Here is a 26418-nt window from a genome sequence, read left to right as displayed (position 1 = left end):
TACATCCATAGGTGTCATTACTAGTAATCGTCGCTTTTATTGGGCAAGCGTTATTTCGTGATTGTGACGTTCCAGTGACGTAATTTTTGGATGACGAAGTCAGGTGAGGGTCAGGAATGATATATGCAAAAATTGTTACGCTAAGTTAACTAGAAGTTATGTAGGTAGGAAACTACATCCATAGGTGCCATTACGAATAACGTCGCTATTATTGGGCAAGCTCTATTTCGTTATTGTGGCGTTGCAGTGACGTAATTATTGGATGACGAAGTCGGGTGAGGGTCAGGAATCTTATATACCAAAATTGTTACGCTAAGCCTAATAGAAGTTATTGAGGTACGAAACTACACCCATAGCGGACACACAGGCGTATTTATCACGATTGCATTATGGTCGCTATTATTAGGCAAGCTCTATTTCGTTATTGTGAGTTCGCATTGACGTAATTTTTGGATGACGAAGTCAGGGCAGGGTCAGGAATATTATATGCAAAAATTGTTACGCTAAGTTAACTAGAAGTTATTGAGGTAAGAAACTACATCCATAGGTGTCATTACTAGTAATCGTCGCTATTATTGGGCAAGCGTTATTTCGTGATTGTGACGTTCCAGTGACGTAATTTTTGGATGACGAAGTCAGGTGAGGGTCAGGAATGATATATGCAAAAATTGTTACGCTAAGTTAACTAGAAGTTATTGAGGTAAGAAACTACACCCATAGCGGACACACAGGCGTATTTATCACGATTGCATTATGGTCGCTATTATCAGGCAAGCTCTATTTTGTTATTGTGAATTCGCATTGACGTAATTTTTGGATGACGAAGTCAGGTGAGGGTCAGGAATGATATATGCAAAAATTGTTACGCTAAGTTAACTAGAAGTTATTGAGGTAAGAAACTACATCCATAGGTGTCATTACTAGTAATCGTCGCTTTTATTGGGCAAGCGTTATTTCGTGATTGTGACGTTCCAGTGACGTAATTTTTGGATGACGAAGTCAGGTGAGGGTCAGGAATGATATATGCAAAAATTGTTACGCTAAGTTAACTAGAAGTTATGTAGGTAGGAAACTACATCCATAGGTGCCATTACGAATAACGTCGCTATTATTGGGCAAGCTCTATTTCGTTATTGTGGCGTTGCAGTGACGTAATTATTGGATGACGAAGTCGGGTGAGGGTCAGGAATCTTATATACCAAAATTGTTACGCTAAGCCTAATAGAAGTTATTGAGGTACGAAACTACACCCATAGCGGACACACAGGCGTATTTATCACGATTGCATTATGGTCGCTATTATTAGGCAAGCTCTATTTCGTTATTGTGAGTTCGCATTGACGTAATTTTTGGATGACGAAGTCAGGGCAGGGTCAGGAATATTATATGCAAAAATAGTTACGCTAAGTTAACTAGAAGTTATTGAGGTAAGAAACTACATCCATAGGTGTCATTACTAGTAATCGTCGCTATTATTGGGCAAGCGTTATTTCGTGATTGTGACGTTCCAGTGACGTAATTTTTGGATGACGAAGTCAGGTGAGGGTCAGGAATGATATATGCAAAAATTGTTACGCTAAGTTAACTAGAAGTTATTGAGGTAAGAAACTACACCCATAGCGGACAGACAGGCGTATTTAACACAATTGCATTATGGTCGCTATTATTAGGCAAGCTCTATTTCGTTATTGTGAAGTCGCATTGACGTAATTTTTGGATGATGAAGTCAGGTGAGGGTCAGAAATTTTATATGCAAAAATTGTTACGCTAAGATAATTAAAAGTTATTGAAGTAAGAAACTACATCCATAGGTGGCATTACCAGTAATCGTCGCTATTATTAGGCAAGCTCTATTTCGTTATTGTGACGTCGTATTGACGTAATTTTTTGATGATCAAATCAGGTGAGGGTCAGGAATATTACGTGCAAAAATTGTTACGCTAAGTTAACTAGAAGTTATTGAGGTACGAAACTACACCCATACCGGACACACAGGCGTAATTATCACGATTGCATTATGGTCGCTATTATTGGGCAAGCTCGATTTCGTTATTGTGACATCGCATTGACGTAATTTTGGGATGACGAAGTCAGGTGAGGGTCAGGAATGATATATGCAAAAATTGTTACGCTAAGATAAGTATAAGTTATCGAGGTAAGAAACTACATCCATTGCGCTAAAGCAAATTAATATGTCGGTTTCTGCTTGTCTAAAGCCTTGCATAGAGTGAAAGCGTTCCACGTCCTATTAATAAAATGTGGCCCAATACATGATCAGTCTCTGGATATTAAATAACAAGTCTTTATGTGTGTGGTACCCAACTTCAACCATTGCGTAAAATAACATGTATTTTCTGCTTGTCTAAAGCCTTGGTTAGAGTTGTATCGTATAACGCTCTATTTTAGATTGTAGCACGATACATGAGCTATTGCTGGACAGAAATTGGTCAGAATGGGATATCGTGAACGTTCCTTGGCGACAATTTAGTCGCTTGTGATTCTTGTTTATTTTGAGCTCTGTACAACGACCCCGATAAGAGAGAGGTCGCTGACGTATTGAGTTTGTTGACATACTCGTAGGCGCCATTACGGGTGACCGTCGCTATACTTTGGCAAGCTGTATTTCGTTATTGTGACGTCGCAGTGACGTAATTTTTGGATGACGTCATCAGGTGGGGGTCAGGAATCATATATCCAAAAATTGTTACGCCACGCCCACTAGAAGTTATTCAGGTAAGAAAGTACATGAGACCCTCCGATCCTTAGCAGATAAGCAGTTTGCTTAAAGCTAGATAATGCCCCACAACAACACAGAGTCATACCGGTACAGTAAAACTTACCTACAGACAGCAGGGTACCCTACTCACCAAATCGAACTGCGGAAGGTTCGTATGTTTATACAGAACACTGGAATAAGGTAGACCCCCTTACAATATTTTGAGAAACAAAGGCCCGTTCGTGTGATCTGAACGAAACCGAACGCCAATTAATATATTCCAAGTATTACAGCGCGTGACTACGGTATTTTAAGAGTTATAAATGGAATAAAAATCTACTATTAGTTTCACGTTATTTGAGTAAATAGCAATTCAAATAAAAATACTTCGTTACCGAGTAAAATCTGGCAAGCCTATATAAATCAAATGAATCATCACATCATGACGCTGACGTTAACAAGTCCGATTCAGAAACCGAATCCAGTTAAAGAAACTGCTATTTTATATCTAGGGTAATGAGAAATACTGAGCCATGAACATATTAATCGTGTCAATACTAACTAATGACGATTGGTAAATCCCCACCGACTGAACAACACTGGCAAACTTCCCGGCCATTCATATTTAATCACGTGATGTCTGGCCGGGGAGCTCTGGAAAGATATTTCCGCTATTTCGATGCAACGTCTTTATTTTTACGCCACAAATTGGTTGAAATAATCTCGATTTCGACAGGGTACAGATACTATTGGCCTCCATCACCACTGGCGTTGCTGTTTTAATAAATACAGTCGGTGCTTCCTATACTACCAAAAAACAAATACGCAATGAATTGACGTTTGAGAAAGGTCGAAAACATCCGTTTTTATTGCATACAATTCAAAGAAAAAATATTAGATTAACCACTTGTCGGTTAATGCGGCCCTGTGAATCCAGGTTTACCGCAATTACGTCATTTGTGATCAATGTACAAAAACATACAATGATGGAATTATGGACAAAAAGTGTCAAATGCCATTAGGATTTAAGAAGTACCACCAGGCAAATTTTGGATTAGATTTTTTATTTTATTTTGTAGAAGAGGGAAGATGATAAACCATAATAGGAAATACCATGGCTCACCTAGAGCATGTATTTGGACAGTGGCGAGATCAAAAACAGACTTTATTTTTGTGCATGAATATCCCCCACTTCGATTAAATTCATGACACATTAAAAGAAATCGGCAATGCAATGGCAAGCATTTTCCTGAATATTTGAACTGTGAGCCAGCCATACGTCAAAACATGGTGGTCCCTCATTATTTTTGGCTGACCCACGCAAACTTTCCTAGGCATGTTTTTCCCACTGTACAAAACTTTTCATTCAAAAGTCTCTTTTAGCCATAATGCCATCACTGTAAAACAACAACCTGCACGAAAAGTTTCATTCTTTTCGCGCAAGTTATCCTCAGCAACCAGTTACTGTCGGATCAAGACCTGATCTTTTCGTAATATGAATTTTAACAAGTTCCTCTGCACAGGTTGGATGGATTCCCACTACACTTGATAGCTGCTGATAAGTAGCCCCACATCTACAAAATATCAATAATAATTAGGAAGGTTTTTTATTCCTCATCTGAAAAGAGCGGGATACTGAAGTCGCAAGCCCTGGATTATTTTTTGGGGGAGAGGAGTAATATGACACCTACCGCTTTGAACGAGGAACAGGTAAAAGCAGCCACTAATAATGACATCTTAACTAAGCTCTCCACAGACTTCGATGTCTAAATTATAAAAGCGTGAAATTTCATCTATCTCAGTTATTTCATTTGGAGGAATTTTTTTAGTTAGGCAATTATTTATTTTCATTAATGCTAGATGGTATGCCTTTTGCCCAGGTACTACAAAACACCAGTACACATGAACAAGATGTCTGTCTCACCTCATTGCAACAGCAAATCCCTGCATAACTTCACCAGCATTGGGACCGATTAAATGGATTCCTAAGATTTTCTGTTCATTATATCGCTCTGTTATTACTTTGATATAACATTGTGAACTATCTCTTTCAGGAATTGTATATTCCAATGGTTTATAAAAAGCATGATAAATCTAAACAAAGAAATCAAAAGTTTATAGACCATGTATTTGCAAGAATTTGTTGTTATATGGTTTTGAACCTCATACCTAACCCAAAGTGTAGTGAAATGGGGACGCAGTGCAAAACAGGGCGACTTAGGTTCTCCTATTCGCTGCTCATCGAGTGCCTAATTCGAAGCGAAGGGCAGAAAATACCTTGTTTAAAAAGACATTTCTTTTTTCTACACTAAAGTCAGTATGTATTTTAGGATGTCAAATGAATTAAGTGTAGATAAACCAGAATATACACAAGCAATCAGAATTCAAACATTCAGAAGTACAGACCAATGAATACCAAGAAAAAGTGCTTCAAAAATCAACAAAGAAGATACCCACCTCTAAATTTTCTTCACCATATTGTGCAATTGCATTTTCTTCGCTGAGACCCACAGTGCTATATTCTAATGGAGTAAATACTGTAGTAGGTATGACATCATAATGCATCAGCTCTTTTGAATTTAAAAATAGTCTTCTTGCTAATAGCTTGCCAGATTTAATCGCAACTGGTGTTAACTCCGGCCGATTCTAAAAAAGAGATTGAATTGGACTTAATGGGATAAAGTTGCGCAACTGCTAGACTTTTAATTATGTAAAGAGTTAAAAATGTTGAATTCATGGATACAAACTGTGAGAACCTACTTAAATTTGATATTTTTTGAGTTTAGTAGGAAATTCCGAATTTGAATATCACAATGAAAAGTTCGACTCTAGGCTCGGAATTTGAAATTTCGACCCGAACTCCATATACAACTCAAGTTAAAATGAAAAAATCTAAACCTTGAAAACATCAAAACGATATACACCCCATCTTACCTCAGCTACATCACCAATTGCATAAACTCCCGAAGCTGTTGTTTTTTCTTCCTCATTTACAATAACTTTTCCCATATTGTCCGTTTCAATACCTGCACTTGATAGATTCAGTTCACTGGTAAGTGGATCTCTGCCTGAAAATTAAAAAGATCACATATAAATTTGCCCTTATTCAGGTGAGAGGAATGGGTGCTCCAGAAGTATGCGTACCAAGATGTCGCACAACCTAAATCCTAACCGTTACACAAACACTATGTTCAGGTTGTGCGCCAACTTGGCGCGCATACTTCTGAAGGTACGAGGAATGTGCGAAGGTACGAGGAATGTGCAATAGCACGACATAGTTACATAGCAAAACAGTCCTCTTGGCTACCAGTCATATCAGGATAGAGAGATTTTACCAGTTATTCGTTTCTGCTGCTTGACACTTGATAACTGATTGCTGATAACTGTTTGATAACTGAGTATAATTTAGAAAACTAATATATTTTCGAAAGCTAAAATTATTATGATATGCATGCAATTGTTTTGTTACCGGAACAATCCAAACAGTAGTTTATGTTGTCAAGTATAAAACATACACAGAATACTCCTAGCTTGCATGTAGTCAAATAAACACAATTGACACATACCACTCCTACGATAAGAATTACAACAGCCCTATGCAACCATTCAAATCATACTAAAAAATGGCGCTCCAGAAGTGTGTGTACCAATATGGAGGTACCGTAACTAATTTTGTTCGCCTATTTTACATCAAGTTGTGTAAAGGGACTGAAACCTATGAGCTTGTGGTATATTCATTTGGCTAACACAGACAGTCCCTGAACTCGTATTAGAACTAATATAAGAAAAATATGAATAAAAGTATGGCCTCACTTTAACCTGGTACACATACTACGGGAATACCAGAAAAACTTACCAGTTGCTAATAACACAGTGTCAAAATTATTTGTAATTGTCTTTGTTCCATCTACAGATTGAAGTTCTACTTTCAAAGTATTATCAGTTAATTTTTCGACATGAGTTGGAATCATGCCATATTGAATATTCATACCACAGTCTGTCATGTTGTCTGTAACCAACTTTGCCATTTGCTAAAAATGAAAAGGTTATATAGAAACACAGATAGGTTTTATGAAGAAGTCTTCAAACATACCCTAGACATACAGAATGGAGGAATGGAACTTACAGAAGGTGTCTATGGACTAAGGAAGAAATTAGCAGTGCCATTGACTCAACTTGATTCAACCTTTTTTAAACACTCTATGTGACCTGAGTCTTTTCAGTGGAAGCTTCAACTCGTCTAAGTTCCATAAAGACTTGACTCAAAAAAGGTCAACTCGAAAGAGCAACGACTCGACAATCTGAAGTGTAGTGACCCGACTTGAATTCTGATGGGACTCTGACTTGATTAGAGTTGCCTGTGACTAAGTTGTCTAAGAGTTCAGAAACTAGACACTCTGCCACCAGCTGGGTTACAACGTTTGAAGCCAGCAAGTCAAACCAGAGACTGCGAATTCAACACTATGGTCATTGGTAAAAAACATAACTTGTTCTCTGCTTTTTATGTAAGATACAGTATTCAACATACCGTATTTGCTCGTTTAATAGCCCGGACGCTTATTTTTTTAAACATACCCACTAACCGGGCCCTTATTCAAACCAGCCCTTATTCAAGCAGGAGCGCTTGTTATTTTTAAAATAAAATTACACACAAAAATACCAGTAGATAGGATCGATCGTTACAATAATTAATACCGTATATTGTCATTTCCAGTTCTCAAGTATGATTTAAACGAGAATAATGAAATTTTTGACTTTTTCTACGCACCGCAGGTACAAATCCGCAAAAAAAATAAACTTTTACACCGGGCGGGTATTCAAGCACCGGCCCTTATTTATTCTTATGTCCTGTTCACACGGGCGGCTATTCAAACGGGCCCTTAATCAAAACCGGGCGTTAAAACGAGCATTTACGGTATATGTATCGGTTGCCAAATTGTTGTTTCACAAAATATATACCCTGGGGGAAAAATATCACCTGGTCAAAACCTCTCAATGGAATAGATCTGATTAATAATGTTGTATCAAATCCAAGTCCATGAAGAAATCCAGCACATTCCAGTCCAACATCTAAGACATTCACTGTTGAGGATCACATTAAAATCCAACAAGAATAACACTAGCGAGTAACGGTAATAGAAAAGTGGGTTCAACCCCACATATACATTGAAACTCTGATCTGTACAAATTTTTTGGTAGTACAACTCGATTTTGATTACATTGAATACATTCCACATACAAAGTTTGAACAAATGTTCAGAATCTGAATGTATTCAAAAATAATAAAAAACTTTTTTGTTCTTTTATGATATATAATCAGTTTATAAAAAATTTCATTCCGAAAAGAAGTTATCTTTAACGACATTTGGATTTCAATAAAAAGGATACAGCTTCCACCTACCACCAATCTGAAAACAGGAAAAAATTTTACAGGATGTTTTTATGAAGGCACATTAGGTAAGTAAGGCTTGATGAATGATTCATTCATGATAAGTGTAAGAGACACACTTAGGCTATGAATTACATATTTATCCCGAGGGAGATGAAAGCCGATAAGACGATCATATCGCGAACCAGTCCATGTCGGGTATGAGATTAGTTAAACAGTTATTTTTAGCATGTACTTGATGGTGGAGGAAGCCGTAACCGACCAGCTGTTACGTGAACCACTCTACGTCAGCGAGAAGTCCAGCAATCCTCTCGCACATAACTATCTCCACGCGGATTCGATGCAAACCCATGTAGGTTTTCAGAGGTGCGGTGGCGAGCGTATTCTTAACACTTAGCACGATGCGCCACACCTCCGAGGCACTTACAATAACACTACTTATTACCCAACTTTCAAAGTATGAAAGGATTGTTAGCCAAATTACAACCACAGAGAAGTTTACAATTCAGCACCCAGGGGTAAGTTAAAGATTGCTGAACTCCTGGTCAGTTACGACTTCTTCCACTGTTCGTGCATACCATGAATTGGATTGGTAATTACCAAATGAAAAGCTGTGATTTACCATATGATCAGGACGTCACATCAATTATAATAAATCAAATCTTAAATTGAACCTACGTTTTTCCAGGAGGTTTTTTCTTCCAAAACAAATCATCACTAGTGATACAGTGTTCCCTTGCACCTGGAAACTAAACAAATACCTACTTGAATATCAAGATTTTTCATATATACAAAGTAGAATTATCACAAGCATAGCTGACCATTTCAATAATAAAGGTAGGGCTGTAGAGTGGCGGAAACTTATGCCTGAGCCATATAGAACTCTAACTGTTTCCTAGTTGATTGGTTGGTCGAGCAGTCTTGATTGTATATTATGCCGAGCATAGCACTGTACATAAATGCTAATTCACTAATTCGTAATTAAAAAGCAGATTTCACTGATTCTCACATTAGGATATCTTGGTCTTCCACCGACAGCAATGACAATATTATCACTTTGTAAATAGATCTTGTCTCCATTTTTCTTCGTACCTCTCACAGTGTTTGCGTCAACAAAGCTTCCATATGCATTGTAGTATTTCACTTTTCTGACAAAAATATAGGAAAGGATTTACATATTTATTCCGAGGGAGAGGAAAACCGATAAAGCAGCTTAATCATATGGCACACGGACTCTCGTCGGGTTAACAGTCAATGTCGGGTATGGGATTAGTTAGCCAATTATTTTTGTTTTCAGATTCATTCTTGACAATACTCTGCTACATGATCTGAAGCTAAAATGTCCAAAATAAAAGAAAATGTTAAAAAAATATGGTCATTTGAAACGATTTGGGTTTTAATGTGTTTGTATTTCTGTCCATGACTTTTCATAAAGCACATAAAATGGTCTCCATTACTAAAAAAGCAGTATGCAGGTCGCGTTTTCTCAATAGTCAAGCAACTCTGAGATTATTACCTTTCATTTAATTGTACTTTATGTCCCCAATTTAATGATCTGACATGCATCTGCACTGCATGGCTCAGCTCTTCCCTAAAAAAAATATTGCGATTATAATTCGCTTATTGCATTGCATGTCAATTTAAAAATATTAAATTCATTTCTTTCCATTTTCAAATAGCAAATGACTACATAAAAAGTTCCCGTCCCATACTTGAATATATAGGATCGAATTTACAGGTTTCACACATTTATCCGAGAGAAAGGAAAACCAATAAGACGGCTTGATCATAATCACCCAATGTGCAGATATACCAAATCATGCAATTTCTAAAACATTCATAAATACATGCTGAATGGTTGGCACAACCACTCACACAAATATTATAAAATTTAATTAAAGAAAGGATGAAATCAAACTAAAACATTAATAAAAAAAGAGTGAAGGTGACAATTCTAATTTATAATGTATTTTGACTTTTAAATCCTATAACCAATATTCATACCAATTATTTGTTATATCTCCTGGAATATTCCAACCAAACTTTCTTGCGTCATGTATTGAATGACCTAGTAATGCAGCTTGATGCATCAATTTTTTCGGTATGCAACCAACATTCACACATGTGCCTCCAATGTCCCATTTTGTGCCTGATAGAAACAAAAAGTATTTAAATGGCCAGCTCTAAGACAGTCACAAACAAGCTTGGGATAACACTACACCTGGTTTAAATGTGAATGATAATAAATTATAAGGAATTATTTATCTATTGAATGTTAATATTCTATCCAATTCAAGAGTCCTGCTGCACACTGACACAAATGTGATTCTGTAACGTTTCGTCTGACCAGAGTCAAGACTTCCTCAGACAAGCAGTTAAAACAATGGCCAGAAATGAACAATCATACAGTTTAAATAAAGCCATTGCAATCTAAACAAATAATTTAGTTGAGTTATAGCACTTTTCTATTGAAACACAATTACTATGCCATGGAGGATAGATGACGATCAATAGATGCATATAAATGTCTTGTCTGGAGATTCCATGACTGACCATCTATATTGCAATAACAGCTTGAAAAACACAGAATACCAATTTGATACACAAATGTTACGTTACCAATTGGTGTGGGCTTTACAAAATCCAAAACAGCAACAGTTTTTCCAAGATCAGCCGCCTCTTTTCCACAAGCCAATCCACCTGATCCACCACCAATGACTATCAAGTCATATTGTTCTTTTTGTGCACCTACAAAAGATTTATGCAACATATTGATGACACAGCAATATAATTTATATGCTATTAATCAATTTTATTTTTAATCATTCTTACATAAAACAAAACAAGAATAAACGAACAAATAAAATGCAGAGTATCTTGAGGGCGAGCATGCAAAATAATAACTATTGTACATGTACAACGTACATGTATGAATTTCTGCAATGTTTAAAATGTGCAACAAATTTACTTAATAATTGTATCTATGCAGAGGTGTTTGAATATGATTATATCAGTGCATACTTAGTTCATTATTAGGCTATCCTATCCTCTATAAATTTAAGAATTATATTCAATTCCCATCAGACTGCAGACGGAAACATGGGATCACAAGATTAGGAATAATGACAAGATTCCAACAAATTTGCAATAAAATATTGCAATTCCTTAATTCTGTGTCATAAACCAATGTTGATATAGGCTGTTATCTAAAACATAATATTAAAGCTTACCCGAAGAAAACTTTCGCAAATGTCTCCACAGAAGTCTCCGGTAAGTCGGACAAAACCCCTCCAATCCTCGTAAAGTCAGCATCATAAACCCGCTTGTTGGCTGAGATAGAATTAAAAAAATCCGCGAGATGGTACAACTGCGCACTCCTGATATTTCAGTATTTTTCAATTCTTCAGATTGCTTGTGATTTGCTTTGTCTTCGTTTGTATTTGGAAAAAAAAAGAATTTTCACGGAGTGGGAGTGGGCTAAACTGTTTTACAACTGGTAAAACGTTCAGGGAATCAAAAATACTGAAATCAAAATTAGCGCGTCATTGACCGCGACGTCACTCAAAACACTTCGCTTTGGTTTTCCGTTTGTCTTGTTGTTAAGCTTTTTACTAAATGGTAATTATGACGGATTATCATATTTTGTAGTGGACCAAATTTTCAATTTGGGCTCAATCAAGTTAACGATAATTTTTAGTTACCTTGTTAGTCATTAATTGAAGAATTAGGCATTACGTCTAAGAATTTAAGCTCGTTATACTTATAGCCTACAATCCAAGTGCTGTGCATTTTGACATGTTCAATTAAGTGGAATTCTCCGTTTAATACTGAATTTTAATGTGATCAATAGATTAAATGTATGGTTCCATTAATATTCATCAGATAATTAGCGGTATTATCCATTTAAATGCCTGACTAGGATACTGAAATGCATTTTGTGAACCTCGATCGGATTTTATCTTCGATAATGAATGAGATGATTCATTACGGTACCGGTACTGGTGCGCAATAGAAGATATAATGGTGATGCAGTATATTATATAAGTGTATCGCAACTTTCAGACCAGACAATTTGCTAGTTTCTACATCTGTAAATGGTAGACCTGGTACCACTTTCCTTTTAAATGCTGTAGATATGAGAGAAAATATAGCTATATAGTAAAAATAGTCAGATAGTAAGTTTATCAACTGTCATGTACAGTTTATCAACTGTATTAGCATGATAAAAGGGTATTAAGAAATTTCAGACCAGGGAATTCCAGAATAATTTAAATTGGATATATTTGATGATATTGTAAATCATTACAGTGTTAACCTTCCAAAGTGAATATTTTTGAACATAAATTGGCTTGTGCCGAGTTCCTTGTTTATCTTTACCAAAATTAGAACATACGGTATTTCATTGTCCGTTGTTCAGTAATTGAAAATATTGTTCAAAATACAAGATCACTTAATTCTGGCCATCCATAGTTTCGAATTTTCTATTTTTTTATCATAAAACCTAATAATTTTGTTTCAAACTAATCATTCTCGCATAAATCAATAGGGCCCAGTTCTCTCATTCCAAGATGTCTCGACTCCAATAAAACAAACACTTCAAAAGAGGCATCTGGCATGTTGGCAGATGCGCCATGCTTGCTAATCTGCAAAAACTCTTGAAAGCTTCGCTAAATTTTTTTTCTTAGGTAAATCAAATTATTTTTCCCCCAAGAAATCCAATTGACGTTTTTAGATTGTGCTTTCGTTTAGTTCATTGCGTAGTGCCAGTTTGTCGATATGGAGGTATAGATTGTCTCGTAAAGGAGTGGTTGGCACTCATTGCTATAATTGATGTCTTTCAATGTGGGTCTATCCCAGATTCGGAGAATTGTGTCATACTGTAAATCAATATCAGGGCAATTAGAGTCTGATATTAAAGGAGCCTTCTTTTGAGTGAAGGTGTGAAACATAATTAAATGGTAATAAAGCGTACAAGGTACCGAATATTTCTGCCTTGGCGATGTCTATTTCAAGGGTTGTCCAATGCTCTGAATTCATACTTGTCTTTCTGATGTTTTGATTGTATTAAATTAAAATTGATATTTTCATTTTTCTTTTTGGATATTATCGATATAGTATTTTTCTAAAAAAAAGGCAATGTCTGCCGCTACTGATGCCAATAACAGGCAGGATGCTTGGGACAATGAACAGAATGAGGAATATCAAAAACAAATTGAAACTTACATTGCTTGGGTTAACAGCCAGCTTAAAAAGAGAGCAGGGAATAAGCCTGTAACGGATTTAAAAACAGATTTCCGTGATGGAGTCGTTTTAGTTACACTAGTTGAAATTATTTCCGGAGAAAAATTGGATGGAGTTTATATTCCTGCGAAAAATCTTGAAGAAAAAAGACGAAATATTAATTCAGTATTAAAGTTTTTGACGAAGAAAAGTATCCGAATGCATCACATTACTGAGAAAGATGTAATTAATGGTAATGTCAAAAGTCTGATGAAATTAATTCTGACCTTGGCCGCACACTTTAAACCTGCTAGTGTCGGAAAAAAGAAAACGGTTAATGCAGCTGCAGCAGCAAATGCCAAAGTTGCACTGAGTGATATTCACAAAAATGTAAGCTTATCTGGAGGTTTTCGCCCTCGTTGGAAGAGCAGCACCCCTACCTCAGACTATAGAAGAAACAATAATAGCAGTTCCAGTTCATCCAGAACCACATCAAACCGGTCAGATCTGCCAAAAACTGGTTCAGACGAGACAGATTCATTTTCATTGAATAAATTATCTTCTTCTGATGACGTTTGGGCATCACCAAGTTTACCTCAGCGGTCCAGTAGAACTGGCAATGATTGCCTTGCGACAACAACGGTGCAGAATCTCTCTTCTATAAATAGTGAAGTTATACTGACATCTGGTGGAAGCAGGGATGCATCGAATGTTTCTGAGCAATTGACGGAACATTATAATGATTTAGAAAGTGATTTATCGAGCACTTGTGATTTAATATCAGTGTTACAAAATTTACTTTTAAATGGAGAGGAACCAGGCGATGGTGATAATGAGCAGAGTCTTCCTTTAGAAGCTTCTTCCCAAGACGAAGAAAACGTAATTCTAAGAAGTCGACTTGATTTGAGTCAACATGAAAATAATCGATTGAAAACCGAACTTACCGATGTACGACAAGAATGCAGGAGTACATCAGCAAACATATCAGCGCTGCGTAGTCGTACGCAACAACAAGAAAAAGAGCTCTTGTCAATGAAACAACAAATTTTGAAATTAAATTTGGCGAGTGATAATTTGAAACAAGAAAAAGATTATTTAGCAGCTCAAATAGAGGAAAATAAACGGGCAAAACAATCTCTATCAGATGAAGTGTCGGAAAAAAATATTACCATTAAGCATTTAAAAGATGAACTAACTTCAATGTCTACACAACTCAAAAAAATTGGAGACGAAAGTAAGAGTAAATTAACCTCTATGCAAAGGTTGGAATCACAAGTACAAGAGTTAAGTCAACAATTACGGGTTTTACAGCGTTATAAACAATCAAGTAAACCAGAACGAAATGGTAATGAAACGACTGTCATTTCAGAGTCTCTAAACAGCCTTCGTTCGAATTTAGCACCTCATGATTCACGACAACACATTATTGACACGCTTGAACAAGCAGTGATGTCATTAACGGAACGAGACCAGCGTAACAACAACCAGAATTATGGTCGTAAAAGTGAACTATCAGTGCCACGTTTATCTGCGAGTCATTCACCTAGAAATCGTAAAAAAGACATGGCGCAAAAAACTGCGTCAACGACGGTTATTTACTTCACAGAGAGAAACATGACGCCAGCCAGAGCTTCAATTTTTAAAAAAATTGGCGAAATAACTTTGCGAGATTTTAAAAGTGTAATTCAAGTACCTGCCGATAATTACAAATTCAATTTTAAAGCACTTGACCCAGAATTTGGGACAGTAAAAAAGGAAATTTTCAATGATAATGACATTGTCCCTGGTTGGGAGGGTAAAATTGTAGCATGGTTAGAAAGAGAATAGACGCTAGAACTCAGATTCACACAATTTTTATTCTTTCAGACCTTAGCCCACTGTCTATTCAAGTATCCCAATTCAAAAACTGTATTTTAAAGTTACATTTTTCCAAATTAAATTACTGTTGTAATACTTAGAGCCTATAATTCCGTTATTTATAGAAAAGCTATTTTCTGCAATAGCAGTCTCATTTGCTAGGTTAATGTATTAATTAGTCTTTATATAAATACCATTATACTGTAGGAGTCATTTGCTAGTCTTCATTAAACTGATCGTATATATATATGTATTCATATGATAAAACCAAAAATTGCTCAATATTGTTATGAAATAAGTACTAAATAACATATTGTTTAATCAGTGGAAGATGACAATAAATGCATTCAAATAAGATCATTTGAAAATACCATTTTGTGAAATTAACTCATCATGTAGTGGAATCTTTAATTCAATTCATATAATTTGGGTTATATCATGATATCAATGAAAAAAAGGCTTATTAGGAATAACCATTCTGTTATAGACATTCATATACTACTGCTATAACAATTTATATCATTCTTTATTGGTGCTGATGACAAAGTATTTTATTTCAAGTGTTTAAGTGTAATTTCATAGTTCCGAAGACATCGCCTACCTACAATATAATATATTTCAATGCATTGCCGCAGTATTATTGAATAAGCTTCTGTCACATTTTAAGGTTTTGCGAAAATCGCATTTTTCTAATTTCCATATCTTCATAGCAGGGGTTCTTAACTTGGGGCCGCAGAGCAGTTGGAGGGGGGGCCACAATTCTAGGGTCTTGAGGGCTAAAAGCCTCCGGGTGGGGGCCACGAGCCATAAACGGTTGGGAACCACTGCTTTATAGCAAAGTCTAAAATTGACATAAGGCACTAAGATAAATACAACTTTGAAACTTATACCGAAGGGGAGACCCTGTCCATAATAACAGAAGATTAATAAAGTCTGTTTCTGAAATGTGACATATGCTACTATAATTTTACTGTGGTTACACAATATCAATTTTGTCTACACATTTTTACTTCGAGGGTATAATTATCTGCATACCTCTTTTGTATGAGCTCCAATTTCTGTTCTTACAGCATTTCCGTATGATGTAGTAAATAAGTAAATAGTTCCATTTAGGTACTGTAGTTCGTTTATCTTAAAAAATTTCTTCAGTATTTTGAAAATTTTAGCATAGTTGCCTTTTTGTATAAACTTTTTGCGAAGGTGTTATAGTTACCTAAATAATTGGTGTTGTGTAATTAGTATTGTGTACCTAAGTTGTTAAAATGACTTCATAAACTGTTTCATTATGCTGTTTAAAATGAGTCTCAGTAAGCATTCGAAAGGACCAGAATCATCTAGTTTTTTATATAAGGGGTTGGGCTCGGGGGTTCAGGTCTTCCTACTTTTCATAGTTGCCAGTATTGCAAAATATTCTGGAATCAGAATGAAAAGTAACTTTCGTACCAAAATATTATTTTTTGTATGTACATTTGGTTTATGTAATCCATGGCATTTCATGATTACATGACATTACTGTGTTCAAAAAATGAATCTATGACAGCTAGGTTTTTTGATTAACTTTTTATAGTGTTTACAACTTCATTCATAAATAGTGGCATTCTAGTTAATAAGGTTACTAAAAATACAGGGGTTCTCATGGGTAAATTTAACTGCTTTGAGGGTTATTTACATTGAGGGTACTTACTCATCCTAATACATAGTGTTAATTTTATCCATATACTACAAGTTGTGGAAGTGCATAACACCTGAATATTTTAGAGCATAATTGACCTAATTGAAATGTATACAATATTATCAGATTTGAATTCTATTGTTATATTGTAATGGTTATTCATATAAGTTTATTTATTAAACCACGCACTGTCCGTTCTATTAAATATTTAATGCATGATTTAATATTTATTAAATCCGGTATTTAATTATCTCCTGTGTGAGATTTCAATTATGAAATCAAGAAATTGAGCTTTCCTTACTTTTCATCCAAAGAGAGAGAAAATTTGATTTTAGGAAACTTGAGCATATGGCAGGCAATATCTCTGATGTCTTTTACCAAATAGTGGATTTTATAAACCTATTTCTTAAGCTATGACTCCATTTAGAATACTAAAATTCATTCAAAATCATAATAATATACCAAACTTTTCATTTGATTGTTATGTATTAAATATGATTTATCCTCAAGAATTGGCGATTCCTAATTTTGGAATTTAAAACAAAAGTAAAGTTGAGGTATAGACATATTCCATTTTGGACAGATTATTTAAAAACTGTCATTGCATTGTGTCTGCGATACACTCTATAAATTCCTCAGAATTCCTCAAATGCCTCTGTTTAACTTGAGGATGCTGATTCCTGAATCTCTAATCTATTTTGAACTTTTCTATTATCTTGAACTGTTTATTTTCATATTATTTCTGTATTATCTATTTAAACCCTATATGTCATACTTCCACTTTTTCTCCCGAATAAATATTATCTTAAATGATACCTATTTTCGAAATGATATATCTTTATTATTTAGCTCATTGTGTTAAAAAATCCTTTAATTTTAGCAGATACATTTTACCATGTAGCAAAAACTTTGTGGAAATTGATAAAAAAATATGGCGGACAGTCCTTCGCGGAGTAATTCCATGGAAGAAGATGAGGAAGTGTTCGAGATTACGGATTTTACAAATGTCTCGGATTGGGAGAAATTTATTGCTCAGATATCTGAAGCTATTTCTGATTGGCAATTGACTTGTATTGAGCATGTCAGGCCGTTGAAGAAGAATGAATTAACTTTAGGAAGTTGGGAACAAGTTAGCAGAGAAATAAGGTAATGGGTATTGATTTTTTACACTAGATAATTGGATTATAAATCTCTCTTCGAAACGGTTTCTAATCTTAATTCAGGGAATGTATTGGCTTTCATGGACTCTAACAACCTCAACAAGAATTAGAAAAATGAACACACACTTTGCATCGAATAAATCAATGTTAACATTAATAATCCTTTGTCAGATATTCAAAACTCAACTGCTCTAGTGAAACATAATTAAATAATTCATGGTAGTAGGATTGAAATTAATATGCTGTACCCAACAATCGCACACATGTATTATGTGAATGGATACTTGAGATTCTTTGATTGACTCTCACATTACAATATAAGAAAGGTATTTTTCATTCTACTCATATAAGGGCTCTTTAGTTTACAATTTTGAATTTCTTTTGCTATTTCAGAAGCTAGAGAAATATCCTATTGAGCTTGAAGCTTTTTTAATATTGTTTGAAAGCTTATCAAAGTATTGTTTATAGTCTGTCATACTTTGGTAAATAACAAATTTTAGGCAAAAATAGGACCTGGCCTGACCCGAACCCAATTTGTTTGTAATAATAATAATCAATAAAACATAATAGAGTAGAAAATGGATCGATTAGGAATACATTCTGCGTTCCTGGTTTAAAACTATTCTAAGAGGGTATTTGAATAGTATTTCATTCGATTTTCACTGTCCTAGACTTGACAGTGATAAAATTTAATACAGTCCATAATCTGACAATACTAACATTTATTTACAGGTTTTCGAATGCTGTCTTCATGTTGACGTTATATCGACTGAAACAAACTGGTCGAAATGAAGATGAAGAAATCTACCATGAAGAATCTGAAACAACTCTAGAAGATGAGCTGTGTTTACCTGTGTATATGGACGATATGATGTCAACTAATAATGATTTTCCTCCAAGAGCTCATTGTCTTGTTCGATGGTACGTCACAATGTCTCAAACTAGATTTTTGAGCCACAGAATATTTTTTCATTATATTTTGTTTGAAATACCAAATGTTTTTCAGCTATCTGGATTTTATGTCTTGAAACCTCTAATTGGGGTCGTAAAACTTCAGAGTTTACTGTCAAGTGTTGACAGTCTCATTTTATATTCAATTATTGAAACACCGTAGCCTATTTCAAATTACATGTCCCGCTAAATTTTGTGCCCAATATTATTTTTTTGCTCCGCTCATGCCATTTAAAACTCAATATTAATCTTTCCTTGTTCTGAATTTAATGTTGTCAGGCAGCATAGCAGTAGACTAATGGGGTCGTAAAATTTCAGAGTTTACTGTTGAGTGTTGACAGTTTCATCTTAAAACCAAATTGAAATCAAATATTGCTAAATTTTATGCCCAATATTATTTATCTGCTCTGCTTGTGCCATTTAAAACTCAATATTTCCCATTTTAGGTACGGATTCCGATCTTTCCTTGTTCTCAATTTAATCTCGTCGGGCAGCAACGCAGTGGACGGTTTGACAAGCGAATCAAAATGCAACTTGCTTCTCAGCTCGGCATGTATCGTATTATCAGATTCCGGGTGTGAAGTCCCAATATTTATTCAGATTCAACAAAACTGGAGAAAAATGTTTACAGGTGAAGACAATATTTCTGGACCTATTTCTAAGTAGCTAGAAGTACTACGATTGAGGTTTTATGTGTTATCATATGCATGCACATTTAAGCATTGAAGAAAGATAAGTAGTTAGTCTCATAGAAACTCAATCATCGGCACTAGATATTAAATTAAATATAATTTTTTTTTTTCAGGAAGATGTGTTGGTACTGGAATGCAGACTGAATTTGAGATGATTCATTTGAAGAAATCCCCTCCTCAATATCAGCATTTATCCGGTTTGCTTCATATTTTCAAGTCAAAAATAGGGCGGACTTTATCACCAGTGCAAATATCAGCACGGTTCACTTACGTATTATCAAATTGGGGCGAAAAGGGGGCGTGGCCACAGGAACAAGTAGACCCAGACATTGCTGCACAAACTTTCGATAAATTCCTATTTGGATGTTTGGACGACCCAATAGGTGATCTTCAACTTTCAGCCATGTGGCCGGCGATTAACGAAGGTCTGATTGTGGAAAACGACGTGCACTCTGACTTTAAACCAATCTCGGCACCGGTGTGGACAATAAGACTCCATTACACTGATAATCCAGAATGCCTGTTAAGCGGTTACATTAAAGAAATGTTGAAACTCAGAACATGCAAAGAAAGCTTTGGTAATTTAGTCACGACAGCACCGAAGTCGCAAGATGCAGAACAAGATATAAGTCAAGCGCTAAATAAAATGACAGACCCGTCTCATAAAGTTAAACAAATGGTTCCACTGATGCCTGAATTTACATCTGGTCTTTCAAAAATTGTGACATCACAAAGATCAATGTGGTCTCGGAGAATGCAGGTTTCATCTTATGCAACTCTCGGCCCGATTTCTCAATCAATGATTGAACTTATTATGGAATATTTGTTACCTGAAGCTCCGTCAAATGAAGGTCAAGGGTCGTCCAAAGGTGTCAGTAGTGAGAATGAAAAAGGTACTTTCGTACATGAATTGGAACATCAAATTAAATCTGCTCCGAAAGATAGCTTGACGTATCGCCTGGCGCTTTGTGTTACGGTGATTAATTTTTGTCACGGGGGAGTTGCAGCTATTGCTCAAGTTTGGCATGAATTTGTGCAAGAAATGCGATATCGATTCGAGAACGGAGTTCTTTTGTCCGGAATTACTTCTGGGAATCCAGATTTACGATGTTGCCTTTTTCATCAAAAGTTGCAAATGCTTAATTGTTGCATCCAGCATAAAATCAATAGGGAGAAAAACCAGAATTCTGTGATTGACGATCTTCCACAAGAAGATGAAGATTCAGAGAATCTTGATAAAACTGAAAACAAAGATGTAGATTCTTCAAATGAAACTAATATGGAAAAGGGAGAGGATTCTAAGATTCAAGATAGTTCTCCTGAAATTTCATCTGCTCAAGATCTAATTTTATCAAATGAAGAGTCTCCTAAGCAGGAGGATGATAGTGATAAACATAAAGATCCAGGTCAACTTCCTAGAGAGGATTCTACAACCTCTATTGGTGCAGAATCTGCTCCTAGATCACCAGGATGGCAAGAGGAAGTGAGCTCTATTGATGATGATGAATTTTTTGAGTGTGATGAAGGGGGTTCGATACCAGACCCGGACGAGGTTGATAAAACTGTAGAGGAAACTACTTTGCAAGAACAAACAAACGAAGATATTGCCAGTATTGAACAAAACGTGAATGCTGATGATATAGAAATTGATGAAGTAAATTTATCTGGCGATAATTCCAGAAATAATGAATTTCCTGAAGAGAAATCAGATTTACAAGATAATATAACGGAAAAAGAAAAACCGATGGATTCTGAAAGAAATATCACTCAAATGGATACTGAAGAGCCTGAAAGTTCTAGACCTGAGAATAGCGCTGATAGTATTAAAGATTCCATTGCTAAAGAGAACACAAAGCCTATGGGAAGATCCAAGCGATTTGGTTCTGCCAGACTTTTAAATGTTGATGCATATTTGTACATTCCGGTCACACAAGAATCTGCACCTTTAACGGAAGATGCATTAGAAGAACAGACCAAGATCTTCTCCAGCTTAGGGGACTCTGCTGAAGGTGCTTTGCTTCGTAGAAAAATGCAATCGGCGTCGCTGCTTTCTGACATGGAGTCTTTCAAAGCTGCCAACCCCGGATGCGGACTTGGTGATTTTGTTAGATGGTATTCTCCGAGAGACTATGAAGAGAAGACTGATGCTAATGGCGTCACCATAGGCGCTCTTTCAGAAAGAATGCAAATCCCTGGAAATTTATGGCAAACTATGTGGAATAGCGCTAAGCCCATACCAGCACGTCGACAAAAACGTCTTTTCGATGATACAAAAGAGGGTGAAAAAGTTTTGCATTTTTTATCGTCTCTGCAACCTAAAGATTTGGCTATTTTACTTCTACCAATTTGCTACCATGAAGCAATCTGTGTTCTCCAAAGCAAGAGTGATTCTAAGGTGTCGAGCGTGCCTTCTCTCTGTAACCAAATCTTGACTCAATCGTCTAAATTATTCCAAACGCATTACAAAGATAAATGGGAGCAAATGGACGACATTTGGCAAAAAATACAGTTTTCGGAAACTCTCATTGAACGTGCGATGTCCCTAAAGCACAAATTCGCAAGTGTTAAAGACGCGGAAACATTCGTACGAAAACTGGTAGAACACCCGGAAGTATCTTTAGAAGGTGCAGCAAACGGTGACATCGGAAAACTCGTAAAGCAATATTTTCTCGACCAAAGTGCCGCTAGCTTGCCTCAATATTTACAAGAAGACGAACCTCCACAAACCAGAATGCCTAGTCTGCCACCACCTAGTGGCAGAGAATATATTTTGCGGAGTACTGCTCCCCGACCTTCCAGTCAATCAAGACCACTGCCTCACAGGCTTTATGCTGTGCAACTCAAAAATGAATTTAGACTGGCTGGAGCGTTTTCCAGTGATACTGTATTTTTCTAATGTTATACCGTGGGTCTAACATTGTTCTATTTTGCACTTCACTAAATAATTTTAACATCAATTAATGGAATCTATAACTCTGTAAATGATTTCTAAAGCTTAGACCCAAATTTTGACTTGTCCAATCTTTTAAAAAAAAAATTCTCGAAGTTAGGGGATCCCCAAAACAGCGCTCTTACTCCATAGTGACACCTTGTGTCCCATCACTACTAATTAATTAGTAACTCGCTAATTATACGACAAAATTCATCCAAAACCAATAGGCTTCTGGTCCGACATATGATGAATGCACATGCAAAATCTGGAGCAGATGCAATGTCGCTTCCGTTAAATATCGCGTGTATCTAACAGACAGATAGACAAACAAATACCTATCAACATACTTACCGATTAAAATTGATAAGTAACAAGTATAAAAGAAGAGTTACTTACATATGTTGAGGTTTGATTGTCTGATTTTGGATATAACACACGCGTTAAATTTTTTGCTTTCTTGCGCAAAGGCTAGTGGTTGTCACTAATTTATATTTAATCCGTTGTGTACATTGGAGAACAAATTTTTTTGTGGCCCAGATAGATGCCTGGAGTTGGTTCCCCCCGACAAATGCACACCCATGTTATGGCCTCACCAAGGAAGGTTCGCGTTAAATTCTTAGTATTAAGAAAATCTATACTACTGGATAATTTAGTCGCAATCAATCAGTGTCAAAGCCAGGAGAAATCATATTTCAATGTTGCTAATTGATTCATCCAAGTATTCCAAGCAGAATTCTGTTTAGGCTATATTATTAGCATAAGTATGTGCAATCTTATGATTATTTGTCCGCTATAGTTTCAGAAATAAATATTCCAAAGCTATTTTGTTATTGTATGTAATTATTTGCTCTGGGAGGAATAGGCTTTATCTGGGGCGTACCAGTAATACAGTAATGGATATAGTGATCCCAGTGCATTTAAATTAAATCTTAGACAAAAATTAAACGAAAAATAAGTTTACGCCAGATATCAAAGGCAGATGCTGGAAAACAATTGCCGGGGCTCCCGAAGTATGCAAACCAAGATGGCGGACATCGGAATGCAATATGTGTACTAGGTTAGGCCATAATTTTAGGTATAAATACTATGAGAGGCTCTTGGCTAGTCTTCGAACTGATAATAGGACTAAAATAAGGAAAATTGGAAAAAAATTATCGCCTAACCCTAACCTGTTACGTTCCGATGTCCGCCATCTTGGTTCGCATACTTCGGGAGCACCCAATTGCCTACTACCATAGAGTTAAGCACTGCAGAAATGGTTCTCTCGAAGTATGTGCACCGGAACGTAGTATGTGTACCAGGTGCAAATACTATGGGAGTCACTTGGATAGTCCCCGAACTCGTAATAGAACTAAAATTATGGCTTAACCTGGTACACATACTACGTTCCGATGTCTGTCATCTTGCTTCGCATATTTCGGGAGCACCGCAGAGATTGCTATCAAAACATTTACAGTCTATACTGCCTGCTCAATCTTAAGTTTTGATCCCAATGTTAGAAAGGAATGCTGCCCATAAATACGAACCTCAATGAAAGTTTTTCAAATACAAAAAGAAAAAGTTTCAGTTTGAATATTTATTGAAACAGTATCCAGAGCACAAAAATTTTAATTTTTTTTCTTCATCAGAAAATCACATTTTTAAAACAGCAGTGGTCACCCACTTATCCAACGCAAAAAAAATCTTCATGAGTATGGTAACAATGACAGCTTAGATTTTCCTTGGGACAAAGTGCTGGGTAAATGCTATATATATATATATATATGCATTGAGTTGGCAATAAATAAATTCAGAGCCCCAGTGAATTCAATCAGAATTAGTATCACAATTACCTCCGTAGAAAATTCTATTTGTGCAAGATTCATTGCTGTATGAAAACAATGATGATCTGAAAGACATCGTCATTCGTTCAGCATAGAAATATACATATAAATAGTGAAATCATGGCTAATTAATTGACTGTGATATCATCACAGGACATGAATTCCGTAGTCTTTTATCATTTCTTGTACCATGGCATATCCTACCATAGATCAAAACTGGAGACATAATAAAGCTTGTATTTCCACACATGGAGTCGAACTGTACTAGAGACCAGTACAGCGGTCCCCAACCAGGGGCCTGTGAGCCTCCCACCCAAGAGAGCAACAAAACAGTTGAAGGGGGGACAAGTACCCTAGTATCGTGCCACACCCTGACAACCAATCAAAACATATCACCCAACAGATTCATTACTTTGAAAAGGAAAATTGCTTTCCTCATCCAAGGCTGAGGAAGCAGTAAAATATACAGCTCGTTTTTCCTTAAATAGACTTATTAAATTAGAATTATTTTTTCCCATAACCTCCGCTAATTTATCGGCTTTCAATTCCCGAATTAAAAATGTTGAGTCGTCTTCATCAAAAAATATAGCGTTACGATAACAATGAACTTTTGTGCAAATTGCAGTGGAACGTAATTCGAGTCCGATTTCGTGAATCAGTTTTCTTAAAAACTGTCCGCTTTCGGTTATGCATGTAATATCTGAAAAATAAATAATATTATTTAAATTATTGGGAGCTAGAGTAGAAAGATATACAGAATCTGAATTGCAGACTATCAATAATAATTGGATTGCTGGACTCCTCGTGGCCGTAGGGTGGTTCACATAACCGCTGGTATGTTACGGTTTCCTCCATCTTCCGAAAACAAATAACTGGCTAACTAATCCCGTACCCGACATGGACTGATAACCGGATGAAAGGCCGTGGTTCACCATATGTTTAAAGTCGTATTATCGGTTTTTCTATCCCCCAGGATAAATATGTAAATCCCATCCTATCCTAATATTCGAAAAAAAACTTTCGACTGAAACTTAAAAAGGATAAATCTGACTATACATTCCTAACAGACTAATAAGGGTACTCCTGAGTCCTGAAGTATGCGCACCAAGATGTCGCATAACCTGAACCCTAACCTGGTACACAACCTGAGTTCAGGTTATGTGCCATCTTGGTGTGCATACTTCAGGAGGTCTCGAATAAGTCTCCCATACAGCCTAAGTTTTGAAGGTCAAAATTTGTTTCCTCAGAGTTGAAGTCACTATGTTTGCCAACCTGGAGTTGGGAGGCTGTGACAAAACTTTGTTGAATCGGGTTGTTTAAATATCTGAGTTTTGAGTCTGATGTAAATTTAGCCCTGATTTCTATAATTATCTATCTGACATGAATTGGAAATTAACCAACATATTAAATACAAACGAAATGCTGCGGGGTAGCCTAAATGAATTAATCCTTGAATTTTGGTTGGTTGGCCTCAACTCTCAAGAATTAAACTTGGAATATGTGGCTTAATATAGCAAAATTCATCTTAGCACTTACCTATAACAAAATCAGGTGGATTGAGTTTATGTAACTTAATATCCATTATCATTGGACCAGTGGGTGTCTGAGGTCTCAAAAGTCCTTTTGATGCCATTTCATAAGCAAGTTGAGAATCAAGATCTAGATTTGAACTCCTGAAAAATGTGGCAAAATTTAGGATGGGATTTCTAAATTAAATTTAAAAAAGGTAGATGGGGCAATGTACTAAACTATGCAATCGCAGCCCTGAATCGTAGATTCGAATCCCATGGGAAATAACACAAGAAGATAGATAACTCCTAATTGTCGCAGGATGATAATCACTGGTTGGTTGTGGCTTTCTCCGAAATCATGTCTAATTATTAGCATAACTGAGATAGACCGGTGACCGGATGAGATTATGATCCTGACAGACATCATGCTAGTGCCAATCATGGACTAAATTTTCCATTGTGTAAATCCATCACACAATTTTTATTATTAACAAT

General features: G+C 36.0%; 4 protein-coding genes across 7 annotated transcripts in view; 2 read left to right on the top strand and 2 right to left on the bottom strand.

Annotated features, from left to right (window-relative positions):
* Positions 1 to 3489: 3489 nt before the first annotated feature.
* Positions 3490 to 11785, bottom strand: LOC120334663 (thioredoxin reductase 2, mitochondrial-like). 2 transcript variants are annotated; one of them, XR_005568531.2, is made up of 14 exons: positions 11336 to 11785; positions 10725 to 10853; positions 10110 to 10254; positions 9622 to 9696; positions 9115 to 9253; positions 8784 to 8854; positions 8105 to 8124; positions 7695 to 7786; positions 6573 to 6747; positions 5651 to 5784; positions 5174 to 5362; positions 4641 to 4810; positions 4097 to 4290; positions 3490 to 4063 (listed from the first exon to the last, which is right to left on the bottom strand). XR_005568531.2 is itself a non-coding variant. In XM_039402168.2 (13 exons), the coding sequence occupies exons 1-13, from the start codon at positions 11418 to 11420 to the stop codon at positions 4167 to 4169; spliced, it is 1548 nt and encodes a 515-aa protein (XP_039258102.2). In that variant the 5' UTR covers positions 11421 to 11784; the 3' UTR covers positions 3493 to 4166. The 2 variants fall into 2 exon arrangements, 1 of the variants encoding a protein (XP_039258102.2); XM_039402168.2 differs by having other exon boundaries at positions 3493 to 4290; positions 11336 to 11784.
* A 1415-nt stretch (positions 11786 to 13200) lies between these two features.
* LOC120334662 (dixin-like) lies at positions 13201 to 17738 on the top strand. The gene has a single exon (XM_039402167.2). It carries the CDS (start codon positions 13242 to 13244, stop codon positions 15150 to 15152), a length of 1911 nt encoding a protein of 636 aa, XP_039258101.2. The 5' UTR covers positions 13201 to 13241; the 3' UTR covers positions 15153 to 17738.
* A 47-nt stretch (positions 17739 to 17785) lies between these two features.
* Positions 17786 to 23416, top strand: LOC120334661 (rab3 GTPase-activating protein catalytic subunit-like). Its single transcript, XM_039402166.2, has 4 exons — positions 17786 to 18000; positions 18747 to 18935; positions 19412 to 19596; positions 19771 to 23416. The coding sequence occupies exons 1-4, from the start codon at positions 17786 to 17788 to the stop codon at positions 22551 to 22553; spliced, it is 3372 nt and encodes a 1123-aa protein (XP_039258100.2). The 3' UTR covers positions 22554 to 23416.
* Positions 23417 to 24150: 734 nt separating this feature from the next.
* LOC120333743 (pseudouridylate synthase TRUB2, mitochondrial-like) overlaps positions 24151 to 26418 on the bottom strand; it is a 61937-nt gene continuing 59669 nt past the window's right edge. For all 3 annotated transcript variants that reach the window (XM_078120558.1, XM_039401093.2, XM_039401092.2), the window contains 2 exons: positions 25949 to 26085; positions 24151 to 25112 (listed from right to left, as the gene is read on the bottom strand). In XM_078120558.1, the coding sequence (XP_077976684.1) occupies positions 24805 to 25112; positions 25949 to 26085 (445 nt within the window). In that variant the 3' untranslated portion in view covers positions 24151 to 24804. The remainder of the gene's footprint in view (positions 25113 to 25948; positions 26086 to 26418) is intronic.

This window comes from Styela clava, chromosome 15 (genome assembly GCF_964204865.1).
Source record: "Styela clava chromosome 15, kaStyClav1.hap1.2, whole genome shotgun sequence".
Taxonomy (NCBI): Eukaryota; Metazoa; Chordata; class Ascidiacea; order Stolidobranchia; family Styelidae; genus Styela; species Styela clava.
The sequence above is the reverse complement of the archived record's forward strand: the minus strand, read 5'-3'. Positions and strand labels throughout refer to the sequence as shown.